General features: G+C 36.7%; 1 protein-coding gene across 8 annotated transcripts in view; it reads left to right on the top strand.

Moving 5' to 3' along the window:
* DMD (dystrophin) overlaps positions 1-14,881 on the top strand; it is a 1,840,970-nt gene that overhangs the window by 656,594 nt on the left and 1,169,495 nt on the right. For all 8 annotated transcript variants that reach the window (XM_045507265.2, XM_045507267.2, XM_045507235.2 and 5 more), the window contains 2 exons: positions 2,847-2,960; positions 3,804-3,959. In XM_045507265.2, the coding sequence (XP_045363221.2) occupies positions 2,847-2,960; positions 3,804-3,959 (270 nt within the window). The remainder of the gene's footprint in view (positions 1-2,846; positions 2,961-3,803; positions 3,960-14,881) is intronic.

Genomic DNA, 14,881 nt, shown 5'->3' with positions numbered 1-14,881 from the left:
ATGTGTTTCTCTCCTAACAATGTGTTATAAAAGGCAAATAGACATTTAACCTCCATAGTCCTTCAAAGTCAGTGACAAGACCAAAAGACACAAATTTTTCTCAACTGAGTATATTTTGCCTATTGTTTTTAAGAAAACATTTATTGAGAGTTCCGCTTCTTAGATTTTCTTTAGAATTAGTTTCTTTCCACCAGAACCAATAGGACTTAAAAGTCTTCTTAGTTTGGTAATTTTCAAAATTAATGTTGTCTTTAGCCTGGTTGTCCTTTAAAATATAGGTGTCATTTAGTTTACGGATGGATAAGACGTTATCTATCATGTAATATGGTCTTACCATTTCATCATTATATTTTATTTGTTATTTTATGTATAAATTTGATTCCATCACCTTCCACAAACCAACTTCTCCTGACTAAATTTGTTTGAATAGTGCCACCTAATAACCCAAGGGGAAAATAGTAAACCAACAGTTACACTGTAGTCTAAAGTTTAAAATATTTGGTAATATAGGTAAAATCTCTCTTAGGTGGTAAATTACTGTGAAAAAATAGTTAATACTGGGAAGAATCTTGAAAGCATTATGGCATGATGGAAAAACAATGAAACGAGATGCTTCTGGATTAAATCCCAGTCCAGCTACTTAGTTGTTTTTTCCTACCTTTCCCAAAGTGGAAGACTGAGCAGTTTTCAAACATTCTGTAAAGCACTCCACATTTATGTGTCTCTACTTGTAAACATATGTGGACATGCGTATGCATACATGCATGCACATACATACCTAGAGACTTGCATTTTGGTCCATACCGGTAGTAAAGCAGTGTCCAATTACATGGTCCTTGCCGTCAAGGAGCCCGCATTCTAATGAGGGAGAAGGGTGAGTTTCCTATTGCTGTTGTAACACATTGCTGCAAATTTAATGACTTAAAACAACACACACTTATTATCTTATGGTTCTGGAGGTCAGAAGTTCAAAATCAATCTCTGGACTAAATTCAGTCTCCGTGGGCAGGGATGTGTCCTTTCTGGAGGCTTTAGAAGAAAGTTTGTTTCATTGTCATTTTTAGATTTTGGAAACTGCATTTGTTGGCTCATGTCTCCATCTTCTATCTTTAAAGCCAGCATGTGGCACCTTCCAGTCTCTCTCTTACACTCCTTCCTATGTCTTAATAAGGACCCTTGTGATCATATTGTGCCCATCTGGATAACCAAGGATCATCTCCCCATCTCAAAATCCTTAATTTAATCGTACCTGCACATTCCTTTATGCCATATAAGGTAACAGTTCACAGGTTCCACGGATTAGGGCATGAAATCTTAGGAGGTCATTATTTAACTCACATTATTTAATTCACTTGAAGTAGATTAAACAGTGCAATATAGGTTATGACATTTTATAATAACTATAAATGAAGTATAACCTTTAAAACAAGTTATGACAATGAAATGAGGAAATCCATCATAAACTGGGAAAGAGGTTATGAAATGTTCTTGGAACATGGATTATCTGGATTACATCTTGAAGAAGTAGAAATTAGGCAGCTAATGAAAGAGGGAGAAAGAGTTCCTGACAAAGTGAAGCAATATGTTCACTTAATTGGAAGTAGTTCAGTCCTGGGGAGACAAAAGAAATATTTAGAGATTAATAAAATATGTGACAGGGGAAAAATGGTCTGGGATTAGACTGTGAATGGTCCTGGATACCATGTTTTAGAATATGAATTATAACCTAATGCTGATGGGATTAAAAATAGTGATAATGTGGAACTATTATTGATATTTTAAAGGGTAGAAGATATGATATTTGTGTTTTTCAAACATCACTTTGATAAGAGGAACGAAGAGAGAAGAATGTTGGCATCTAAGTGGAGAATGAATTAGTAGAGAGTAAGACTGAAGCAGTTACCAAAAAGAGCGAAGGCAGTAATCAAGGAGACAGTAATAAGGTCTGAACTAGGACAATGGTGATGTGATAGAAGGGCAATACCGAACTCGAGAGACATCAGCAAGATGATAATGTTGAAGTTCTTAGATTTGAGTAAATGCTTTTAAAGTCATTGTTATTTATCACAGTGAAGAAGAAACTTCCTGCGAGGCACATTTTCAATAGAAATTTAATTAAGAAAGGAGAAAATAGCACATCTGGACAGCATAGCTGAATTGTATGCAAATAAAGAAGTTTGAAAAATCATACACTTGAAAAGTAGCCTCAAAAATCAGCAGGAGAAAAAGGCATTATGTGAAAAAATAATGGGATGTACTTGGCTATTTACAAATGATAAAAGATGACATTTTCCACTTGATTATTACTTCAACCTGGTCAGGCAAGTAAGAAATTAAAAGCAAAAGTGTTATCTCTTTAAAGATGACAAAATCTTGGTCTGAAAGTTCTCAACTGGTGGGACTATTTAAACTGTCAACTGTGTAAACCAGTTTGTGGAAGTTCAGGTTTAGGGAGGCTATAAAGACATCATTACATTGAGTTTATTGTTCATAGTTTGTTTTATATACTGTAAGGGCACATTGTTAGTATTATCATGAGTTGTTTTGTAACTTAAAATTCCTCTAGAGGGGGATATGATTTAATGTTCTTGAGAGTAACATCATAAAACTACATTTGGCAGTAATTTTTTATTTTTAACAATATCAGACTTCATACACCAGTGCTCTTACAGTAGACCATAAAATGCAGTCTTAGTAAAAATATTCTTTTCCTGAAGAGCTACTCAGGGACATTCTTCAAACATGGGAATTGTTCCTGGGCTTGTGTTCAGACATATCGCCATGATGAATTGTGTTAGGAGAAATCAGCACCCCAATAATGCCTTAAAATGGGCCTCTGATTCCAGAATCACATAAAAACCCTGAAGAAATGGATGGCTGAAGTTGATGTTTTCCTGAAAGAGGAATGGCCTGCCCTTGGGGATTCAGAAATTCTTAAAAAACAGCTGAAACAGTGCAGGGTAAGATTTTTGTATGACACTTTTCGTATGAAGACTTCTATATGGAAAATATTATTTAGTTATATCAGTGGTTCTGAACCAGGGGCAGTTTTGCCCCACCCCCAACCCCTGCCGTAGCGGGTATTTATGTCCAGACAATGTCTGGAGACATTTTTGTCATAACTTGGGGTGGGGTAGATCTAGCAGGTAAAGACCAGGGATGCTTCTAAATATCCCACAATGCCTTTTGTTCAACCCTCACTATACAGTTATTTTGATAAAATGCAGTTTGAAGGTAAATAATCCTTTGAGCTATTTGTTATATCTTTTTACAGATTATCAGTCATACTAGGTTGCTTTCTTCATGTATGTCGCACCGTTGTATAACACAATATGTATTTTGAAATAATATTTATTATACCATTGTCAGGCAGTGGGAAGAAAATAATCTAGCTCTTTAAAGGACTTTTTTTTGTGAATAAAAGCTAAAAAAGCAAATCCATCTTAAAAATAGTTATAAACACCATCCTGCTATAAACAGTTGCTGTGGTATCCTGTGTTTGAAAACCCAAATCCCTCCCAAAATAGTAATGTCAAAAGCCTATCATTTTCGCACATTTTTCCAACATGAAATATTCAACTTATCTACTTTTGTATCTAATCTAAGTAGACTACAGATAGATAATTCCCTATTCATTCATGCCATAAAAACCACTGAACATTTTTTTGCAGCATAGATTTCAGATTTTAAAGGGTGAAATTCATGTGTAGTGTCATGACTCCTAATGATACATTTCCTATTGATGTTGCATTTCTAATACGTTGTAATACTTTCAGCTAGCTGAAATTGAATTATTTCCTTAGCTTTTAGTCAGTGATATTCAGACAATTCAGCCCAGTCTAAACAGTGTTAATGAAGGTGGACAGAAGATAAAGAATGAAGCAGAACCAGAGTTTGCTTCCCGATTGGAGACAGAACTCAGAGAACTTAACGCTCAATGGGATCACATGTGCCGACAGGTATGTCCAATCTCTTTAACTGTGGCTTGCTTCTATTTAATTAAGTAAGATTTCTTAATGTTTCCCTTCACAATTGCCCTTTTAAGAAGTTTAGTCTCTATGTTGATGGTTTAAAGCATAATTAAAACTAGCTTTTGCCTAGCATATAAGCCATTTTCATAGTAGACACTTTAAATAGTATATATTCATCTTATCAGGGTTCTGAAATGACCATACTGAATACAACTGTCTTTCTGAACAATAAAGTCCTTTTCTTAGGCTTTATTTTTATGGAATCTTGTCTCCAATGCATAGCTTTATAAAAGTAGTTGGATCAACAAAGGTATTTTACTCTTCTATACTTGATAGAGAAATACAGTGAATGAGTAATATATGTGTATGTACAAACAGAAATGTTTTTCACTCTAGATTGTTAAGAATGACAAGTTTGACTTCTTCAATACATCTAGTTCAATAAATGGATTAAGAATAGGAAGCAGTTAAGAATAGCTCAATAGAAAAAAATATAAAATAACTGTATATTCACATCTGAGTTCCTCATTTTTTATATAGCAGAGAGTTTTATAGATATTTATTTCCAATTTCAAGATTAAACTCTGGAAAAATAAATATTATATACACAAGTGGTGTATATCAAATACTTCTTGTTCAAAAGCTGAAATTTTGACCTAAAGCAATGATTACTTTTCAATACACCAGTACCTTTTTTGAAGTTAATGAGAGGTTTCATTTTATGCATATTAGAGGCAGTGTTTCATTACTTCTAAGTACCCTTTCAAAGTTGAAAAGAAATCATGCCAAAAGGGAAAGACTAAATTTGTAAAAGCAAAGAATTTAGACAAGTAAAAGTCAAGGTAAGTCACCCAGCTAATACAGTCACTGACAAATGCTCACCAGTTCGATTAACTCGCAGATGAGATAGCCCTGGGTCAGCTAGCTCGCATTCTTCTCCTGGAGTACGCAGTTCTAGAAGGGCTGTTCAGGAAAAAAATGTTAGTTAGATAATAGATTATACCACTGGTGTTTTCCTGGAAGGCCAGTATGAAAGGTGTTTGTTTGTTGAATGTTTTTAATGGATGAATAGAAAGAACACCACCAATTTATTTATAGAAAGAGAGCATATTATGTGTGTGTGTGTGTGTGTGTGTGTGTATCAACAATATTACAGAAGTATCAAGGTTCTTATGTATTAGAGCAGTGTAGTTTTTAAAGTGTCTCTATTTTTAAAATATCCTTGCTTAATACTTTATGTTTACTATAAAATTTGCCAAGAATTTGGTGTTGAAAAGAAGTTTGTAAACATACTAGCATGCTGCAGAGCAGAAATTCCATAGATCCCAGCTATGTTCTCATCCTGTCCTAAGAATATTTTATGTCTCTCTGGTTCTTAGAATATCACTCTGCCCAGTGCCTTGACTTTATGTTCAGGTGAACTAGGTTTTGAAATGAAGAAATCATGACTTCAAGAAGAGAGGGAAAACAATGTAGTAGAAGCAAGGAAGTCAAGCTTCAGTGTTGGGGCCAATTTGGGACTCCATAGAGAGAATGGAAATGAAATGTAAATCTTTGTACTACAGAAATGGCTGAATACAAAATCAGGGTGTGCTGTTCTGTCCTGGGTTAAAGTTAACTCCTTATTTGTTTTTAGATGCCAGAGTCTGAAAAACACAACTAATTAGGGACAGAATTGTCCATGTGCCTTAAAGATACTTTGAGATCTCATGATCTGATTTTGTAGGTGTAAAGTTGAGATAATTTAAATTTTATTATGTCTCTAAATAAAAAATATCAAGATCCTAGCTATTTATAAAATAAAGAATAATAATTACTAAAATAGTCTGCAAATTAATGAACTTTATTCAAAAGAAGGGAGGGAAGGACTTGTATAATTATGAATGTTTTTATATTATTATGTTATGTATTTATTAAAGAAATTATTCATATGCATGTAAATACTTTAGAGAAACATTTTTCTTCATTACTTACTAGAATATTTATTTAAACAGATAATTATTACACATTTTGTATCATATACACATAAACTAGGGAATACAATAAAACATAGTATCTATCTTCATGGAGGGTACAGTTCAGTAAAGCAAATGAAAAATAAATGAGTTAACACAGTATCATACAGTGCTTAATTTTAATGTTGATAAAAGCTCTGAAGTAAGCAATCAGAGTTCTCTAAGAATAGTAGGAGTGGGGACCTACTTGTTACTGAGTTGTCACTGAAGTCTTTTCTCAAGAGGTGGCATTAAAGCTAGTGCCTGATTAGCGAGGAAAGCCTGACACTTTTATGCGTGGATTCAAGAAATTCTGGATATAGAGTGAAGTGGGAGGAACTCCTGAGGCGAGGGAGGGGTGAGCATATTTGCAGCACTCAAAGAAGCCACTGTCAGTGAAGGAGCATAAGCCATGAGAAAACGGGTGGGAAATAAGAGTCATGAACTGTCTTAGCAGTCGCACTGAGGATTTACTGTTCATGTCAAGAACAGTGGGAAGCTATCAGACTTATAGGTAAAAAAGTGGCATCATGTAAAGTGATTGTTTAAAAGTTTGCTGTAAATTCCTGTTATATGAAGAATGGGCTGAAGGGACACAAGTGGCAGCATGGAGGAATCACAGTTGTCCAAGTAGGAAGTAATACTGGCCAGGAAAAAGACCAGGGGGGACATTAGTGGAGATTGAGAGACATGAAGAAATTCGAAATGTGTAATCCTCTTGTGACATCACGTTTGATTCACTGTCAAAACCTCTCCCAATAATTTTCTAAGCTCTTCCATAGAGCTAGAGCTGGTTTTAACTCTTGTTGCTCCGTCTCATTACTGTTTATTCTGTTTTTATGGATATTTCCCATTACACAGTAATCAACATGAGGAAGGGCTATGTTTTGCTAGGCAAACTGGACTGGTGTACTTGTGTGAGTCAAACTTTGTTTATAGTCCATGGCCAGTCTCCAGCAAGCTTATCTCACTCAATGTAGTCACTTATTTTTCTTGTTTCTTCCAATCAATTAGGCAAGTTTTTCCTTGTTGTATTTTTGGTCAGGGCTTTCTCACTCACATCCACCCAAAATCATTTTTTGTATCCCAGCAACACATTCCTTTCTTGATTTTATGTTTTATCAGAACCCGTTAGAAATGGCAGTACTTGCTAAAGGAGAATACTTGCAGAGAATCCAAAGGGAGGGAGAGGGAAGAATCAAAGCATATTCAGAGTTTTCTGTTTTGAGCAACAGTGCTGGATACTGAGTCTTTGACTAAAGAAGGAAAGACTGCGAGCTAAGGGAAGAACAAAATTGATGAGCCTCATAGAATGATCAGTACTTCTATTTTAGTCATGTTTATTTTGAAGTAGGCAGAATGCATCTGGAATTCAAGTAGGGTATTTGAACTTGGTGTATAAACTGTGTACACAATAATAAAGATGACATTTATATAACTCATATCTCACAATGGAAAGATTTCTCAGACCCACTTCCCCCAAATTCTTGGCCAAATTGGATACAATAAAAACTCTTATGGATGGAGAAGACTTTCTAGTGGCTAGAGAGGCAAACATAATGTATAAGACCAAGAGCTCTGGAACCCAGTTGCCTGAGTTTAGATCTTACCCCTACCATAAACTATCTGTGTGATCCTAGAAAAGTTGCTTAATCTCTCTGTGCTTCGGTTCCACAGTCTTTACAGTGTGATCATATTAATGCCTACTTGATAAGAATTTTAAAATAATTATTGAGTTAGTCTTTGTAAGGTGTATAGACCAGTATCTAACACAAAGTAGCCACTGTGTACATACTTAAATAAAGGGAGATGAAATGGGTATAAACTTACATATATGAAATTATAAAACATGTATAATTTCTAAATAAATCATGCATGGTTATATATTTTAATTATTAGTGATTAATGTACAGTTATCAAGAAACCCTGAATCTAGAGGCCAGGTAGATGTCATTCTGGCAACTTGCAGATCATTGTCTTTCTCTAAGTCAGTACATCTTTTGAGTGCAGTCATCCACAGACCCCTGGGTCACTCTGCCCCATTCCTTGAATGTTTTAACAGCTGACTCACAGTTACTCCTGTCATAATTCTTCGTTATTTCAGTATCTTCTTAGATGGTTCTCCCAGTTCCTGAACCCTCAGTTCTTTGATACCTCCCCCCAGTGATATTCTCTCTGACCCTGCCTCTGCCCCTCATTGCCAGCCTCATAACCTAGACATTGTCATTACCAATAACTTCTTTATAATTTCAGCCTTTGACACTCCACTCTGCAGCCACCAGCACTCATACAGTACAGCCACTGTGGAGATTCCTGTACGGAGATTACTCTCAAAAAATTAAAAATAGAGCTGCCTTATGATCCAGCAATCCCACTTCTGGGTATATTTTCGAAGGAAATAAAGTCAGGATCTCAAAGAGATATCTGCGCTACCAAATTCATTGCAGCATTATTCACAATAGCTAAGATATGGAAACAACCTAAGTGTCATTACAGATGAACAGATAAAGAAGATGTGATACACACACACACACACACACACACGAGTATTACTCAGCCCTGAGAAAGAAGGAAAGCTTGCAATTTGCAATAACCTGGATGAAACTTGAGGGTGTTAAACTAGGTGAAACAAGTCAAACAGAGAAAAATTAATATTATATGATCTTACTTATATGTGGCTGAACTCACAGAGTAAAAGGGGGACTTCCAGGGCTTGGGGAGTTGGGGGAATGGAAATATGCTGGTCAAATGGTACAAGCTTCCAGTTTATGATGAAGTTCTTGGGATCTAATTTACAACGTGATTATTAAAGCTGACAATACCATACTATGTACTTGAAACTTGTTAAGAGAGTAGATCTTTAATGTTCTCACCATAAAAAAGAAAACTAATATGTGTGGTGATGATGGCATTAACTAATCCTGCTGTGGTAATCATTTCACAATGTATCGGTGTATTAGATTGTCACATTGTACACCTTAAACTTAATGTTATGTGTCAGTTGTATCTTAATAAAGCTGTGTGTGGCGGAGAAGAGGTGGATTGTGGAAGAGCAGTGCTGAATGTTAGATTTACAAATTCTGAAACAGGAAACATGAAGAATTTTCTTTTTTTTTTAAACTTTTTTTATTGAGTAATAGTCATTTTACAATGTTGTGTCAAATTCCAGTGTAGAGCACAATTTTTCAGTTATACATGAACATACATATATTCATTGTCACATTTTTTTTTGCTGTGAGCTACCACAAGATCTTGTATATATTTACCTTGCTATACAGTATAATCTTGTTTATCTATTCTACATTTTAAAATCCCAGTGCATCCCTTCCCAACCCCCACCCCCCTGGCAACCACAAGTTTGCACTCCATGTCTATGAGTCTGCCTCTGCCCTGTATTTATGGTTTTTTTTTTTTTTTTTTTAGATTCCACATATGAGTGATCTCATATGGTATCTTTCTCTCTCTTTCTGGCCTACTTCACTTAGAACGACACTCTCCAGGAACATCCATGTTGCTGCTAATGGTGTTATGTTGTCAGTTTTTGTGGCTGAATAGTATTCCATTGTGTAAATATACCATCTCTTCTTTATTCAGCCATCTGTTGATGGACATTTAGGCTGTTTCCATGTCTTGACTGTTGTAAGTAGTGCTGCTATGAACACTTGGGTGCAGGTGTCATTTTGAAGTAGGGTTCCTTCTGGATATATGCCCAGGAGCGGGATTCCTGGGTCGTATGGTAGGTCTATTCCTAGTCTTTTGAGGACTCTCCAGACTGTTTTCCACAGTGGCTTTCCTTGCTTCCCTCTCCCACTCTTAACGATTTAGATGTCTTTTTTTCACAATTTTGTGTTTATTCTATTTGGAATCCATGGTAGTTATCACCTTTACAGTTACAAGTTTCTCATTTTTGTAGCATCCTGCTTTTTTTCTATTTAGAGTAGACCTGTCAATATTTCTTTTAGCATGGGTTTAGTGTTGCTAAACTCTTTTAGTTTTTGCTTGTCTGTGAAGTTCTTTATCTCTCCTTCTATTCTAAAGGATAGCCTTGCTGGATAGAGTATCCTAGGCTGCATCTTTTTTTCATTCAGGACTTTAAATATATCTTGCCACTCCCTTCTGGCCTGTAGTGTTTGTGTAGAGAAATCCGTTGAGAGCCTTATGGGGGTTCCCTTGTAACTCACTCTTTGCCTTTCTCTTGCTGCCTTTATGATCATTTCTTTATCCTTGACTCTGGCCATCTTGATGATGATATGTGTTGGTGTGGGTCTGTTTGGGTTCTTCCTGTTTGGGACCCTCTGAGCCTCCTGTACTTGGATATCTGATTCCTTCTTTAGGTTGGGGAAGTTTTCAGTCATGATTTCTTCAAAGACCTTTTCAATCCCCTTTGTTCTTTCTTCTCCTTCTGGAACCCCTATTATGCATAGATTGGCATGCTTTATATTATCCTATAGGTCCCTTATATTGTTTTCATTGTTATTTATTTGCTTTTCTCTCAGCTGTTCTGATTGGGTGCTCTCTGTTGTCCTGTCTTCTAGGTCACTTATTCGTTCCTCTGCATTATGTAGCCTGCTTTGTACAGCCTTTAGGTCAGCTCTCATCTCTGCAAATGAGTTTACTAATTCTACTTGGTTCTTCTTTATAGCTTGTATTTCATTTTTAACCTACTTTATATCTCTAAACACTATTTCTTTTAGTTCCTTCAGTACTTTCATCACTCCTTTTTTGAAATCTTGATCTAGTAGGCCATCAATGTCTATTTCCTTGATTGTGCTTTCAGTGGATTTCTCTTGCTCTTTTATTTGGGAGTGGTTCCTCTGCTTCTTCATATTGCTCATATCTTTCTGGCACTGTGGCTTAAGGAGTATCAGTTATCTATTGTGGTCCTTAAGGAGCTTATTTATCTATCTAAAGCCTATGCAGGAATAAAACTTAAAAAAAAGAGAATAGAGAAAAAAAGGTGTGAAAACAGTGTATAATCAATAATAGAGGAGCAAGTTAAAGCAGAATAGCAATTGAGTTGAGACGTCTTTTAAAAACCTTAAAAAAGGAAAAAAATAGAAAATAATATTTTAAACCTGTGTATAATCAATAACAGGAGATCAAAACCAAGAGAAATAAAAATGAAATGAGGTGGATTTTTAAAATTAATAAAAATAAAAATATTTTAAAGAAAAAAATTTTAAAGGGATTAAAACTGGAGACATATACAATTGTTTAAAGAGTAAAATTTTAAAAGGTAATAGAAAATATAACAGATTTTTAAAAAAGATAAAATGAGAATTTTAAAAGGAGGGAAAAAAGGTTTGAAAACAGTGTATAATCAATAATAGGAGAGCAAGTTGAAGCAGAATAGCAATCGAGTTGAGACGTCTTTTAAAAACCTTAAAAAAAGAAAAAATCAAAAAACAATATTTGAAAACTGTGTATAGTCAATAACAGGAGATCAAAACCAAGAGAACTAAAAATGAAATGAGGTGGATTTTTAAAAATAATAATAATAAAAAGATTTTAAAAGAAAAATTTTAAAGGGATTAAAATTGTAGACATATACAATTGTTTAAACAGTAAAAATTAAAAAGATAATAGAAAGTGGAACAGATATAAAAAAGATTAAACAAACCAAAAAACCAACCAACCAACAAACAAAAAGGGTGTGTTCTCCTGGAGACTGTTTGCTCTTAATGATTTTATCGGGAGGTCTTTGTGTCTTTGCCCTGTTTAGCAAACTCAGCTTGCTGTTTCCAGAGGCCCTCTGCTGGCGCCCTAGTCTGTGCTGCTCCCAGTGGTTGTTGGCTAGCAGATCGCGCCCCCTCCCAGCACTGGGTCAAGTGCTGAGCTCTTACCTGGTGGGCAGGTGGGTCACTCCCCCTCCAGATGCACAGTGAGATTCTACGCTCAGGTGAGGCAGGTGGGTGGATCGTGTCCCCTCCCAGCACCGTCGTCAGGTGCTGCGTTCCTGCCAGGAAGAGGGGTGGCCGCCTGCCCTCTCCTGGCACTTGTTGCTCTGCTGCTCTGTGCAGCTGCCCGCTCTGCCTCAGGTCAGCGCTCTATAGGTGGGCTCGGGGAAGACCGCAGAACCGCCCCGCCCCTGCTCTGTGCCAAATCTCAGTTCCTTGTTTGTCTTGGTGGCGCAAATTCTCTGAGGTGCCAGGGCAGAAAGATCCTATCTGCCTTGGGCTGTAAACAAGTCTCAGTCCTGCCTAGGACGTTAGGGAGCCTCAGGGTGGGGATTCAGGGCTCGGCCCCGCCCCCGCCTGGGCGCTGCGCACAGGAGGAGGTGGTGGCTGTGGCTGCGCCCCGCCTCTCTTCTCGCTAGAAGTGCCAGTAATGGTGCCGCGGGTCTGAGGAGAAAAAGGCTGCGGCGCCCATCCCCCCAGGGTGCACCAGCCATTTTGCTTTGCTTTTTTTTGTGATTTATGGGGGACTGAGGTTGTTCTGCTCCTTATCCCTTCTCAGCCACGGCACGCAGCACCCTGCAGTCCCCAGGGCTGCAGGGCAGCTGCCCCAGTCCTCCACACGGCTCCGGCGGCCTGTCCCAGCCCCAGTTGCCAGCTCGTGTCTCTAGGACTGGGTGTCGCGGGGACCCTTTGTGCCCATTTAACTTAGTCCTGTTGGTCAAGCGGTGCTCACGGCAGATCTGAGTCTCGGAGGCTCCCCCTCCGTCCCGCTGACCTCTCTGTTGGAGGGGGGAGACCCAGTGAACAAGCGCTAGTCCTTCTTGGCCGCTCCCTCCCCACGGGATCGGTCCCACGCTGTTTTGCTTTTTATTCTTTCTTTTTTCCTTTTCTCCTACCAGATTTTTGGCGTCTTTGTCTTTCGAAGAGGGCGATGTTCTGTTGGAGTTTGGCAGGTGCTCTGGTTGGCTGAGTAGGTCCGTAGATGTGAGTTTTGGTGTATTTGTGGGAGAGGGTGAGCTATGAGCATCCTTCTACTCCACCAACTTCTCTCTCAAGAACTTTCTATTTTATCAAGCAGTTGAGGCAATATAATCTGATAAAACTGTTGGGGGTAGATTGGGCAATTTAAGGCTAGGATGTTGGCATTACTAACGTGATAAAGGTGAGGGAGAAATTGTGCTTTTTGCCCAGATCTTTTCACAGAAATCCTTCTAAAATACGAAGCCACAAAAAATCCATCTCTTTCCCTGATCAGTTTTAGAGCTGTGGAATATTAAATTTGGAAAAGACCTTGGAAATCATTTAGTCCAGCTGTTAGGTTAGTTAAGAAGCTGAGATAAAGAAAAAAGAAGTGATGTTTCCAGGTTCACTTAGCTTGGTTGAGTTCAGGTCCACAGCTGGTGTTCTTTCCCATGCGCTAATGCTGTCACAGAATGATTTCCTGCCTTTCTTTCCTTTTAAAATAATCACTACTGATGTCTTTGTTTTTTTTTTTTCTGGTTTAGTTTTATAGCATGCAGTATTTTTTTTTACTACAAGTCTTTGGCTAAGTTCTATTAGTCACTCTAATATTATTGTCACTTTGCCAACAGCCACAAAAGATTATAGCAGAGCATCTAAATAGAAATTTAACAGCTTGTTTACCTGGGCTTATTATAGGCTCATTGACTACACAAAATAATCTTTATACCTTAACTAGTGTAATTGTTAGGTATATGGTCCTATCTGTGTTGGAGTGAAACATCTACTCACATTTCAATAGATCAGGTACTATGTTCTCCTACGAGAGTAAAGAACTTATAGTTTTAATTTAACTATATTAGGCTTAAGTTGGCTGTACAATGTAAGGAAAATTAATATGATGGTGGTTCTGCACATATTTAGTATTTGGTAAAGTACCATGAAAACTTAATTATGCTAAACCTGTGCCTTATATATTAAGACTTTGTAATTACAGCTCAGTTATTTAAAAGATAGAACTCTATTTAATCCCAGAGAGAAGAATAACATCATTTGATTAAAGTTATTTTTTAAGGTAAAAGAGAAGTGCTATATATAATTATTCTAATACTAAATGGAGATTTTTCCTTAGCGTGGTACAATAGGGTACTTTGTAGCAAACCATTAGCATGCATGATTTTCTCTTAGGTATTTAAAGTAATGCCTTCTTCCTGGTTAAGAAGAAATAAATTCTGTTGTAAAAAGTTAGTACTTCAGAAATGTATGCCGCTTTACAAAGCACAAGTCTCCTATCACACCTGCTGTTTTGCAACTTGCTTTTTAAATTTAAAATTATAAACTCAACAACATTCACTTTATTCACTTCGTTCCAGATGTATTGGTGCTACAGGTATCCCATTCTGTGCATGTACATGTGTATCCTGCAGTATATTTAACTAACCCTCCATAAAAGCACGTTTGGGTTTGTTTCCAGTACATTGCTGTTTTCAAAGCTGAATTGAATAGTGCATATGCAGTTTTGTATACTTCATTTTATATGATTTATTCTTTAAAGTGGAAGAGTAGACTCAGATTTATGAACGTTAAAAAATGTAATACATTTTGCCAATTTACTGTCTGAAAGATTGTACTATGTTGGATATTTCCCTCAACAGGTTGGAGAACCTTTGTTTCCCCACATCTCTGCTCAAACTGGGCATTTCTGCTAATTAGTTTTGGCCAGTCTTACATTTGAAAATGCATTAACTTAATTTAATTTGCAATTATTTACCTATACGTGTGCAAATATTTAACTATACATGCGCAATTATTTAACCACATACGATACTGAGCATCTTTTTTCACATATATGACCTCATTTTAATTTTATTTCGGTGCATTATGTGACTGTGCCTTTTACCATTTTAAATTTTTTTCTTTCTATTTTATGAGAGTTTTCTGTAGGTATAAGATTATTATGTTCCTAGGATATTTGAAATTGTAAAACTGTATCAAAGAGCACAAGGAATTTCTACTTCTATGTGTGCCAATAAATTTTTCCAATAGAAACATATTGTGA

Source organism: Camelus bactrianus, chromosome X (assembly GCF_048773025.1).
Source record: "Camelus bactrianus isolate YW-2024 breed Bactrian camel chromosome X, ASM4877302v1, whole genome shotgun sequence".
NCBI lineage: Eukaryota > Metazoa > Chordata > Mammalia > Artiodactyla > Camelidae > Camelus > Camelus bactrianus.
The sequence above is the reverse complement of the archived record's forward strand: the minus strand, read 5'-3'. Positions and strand labels throughout refer to the sequence as shown.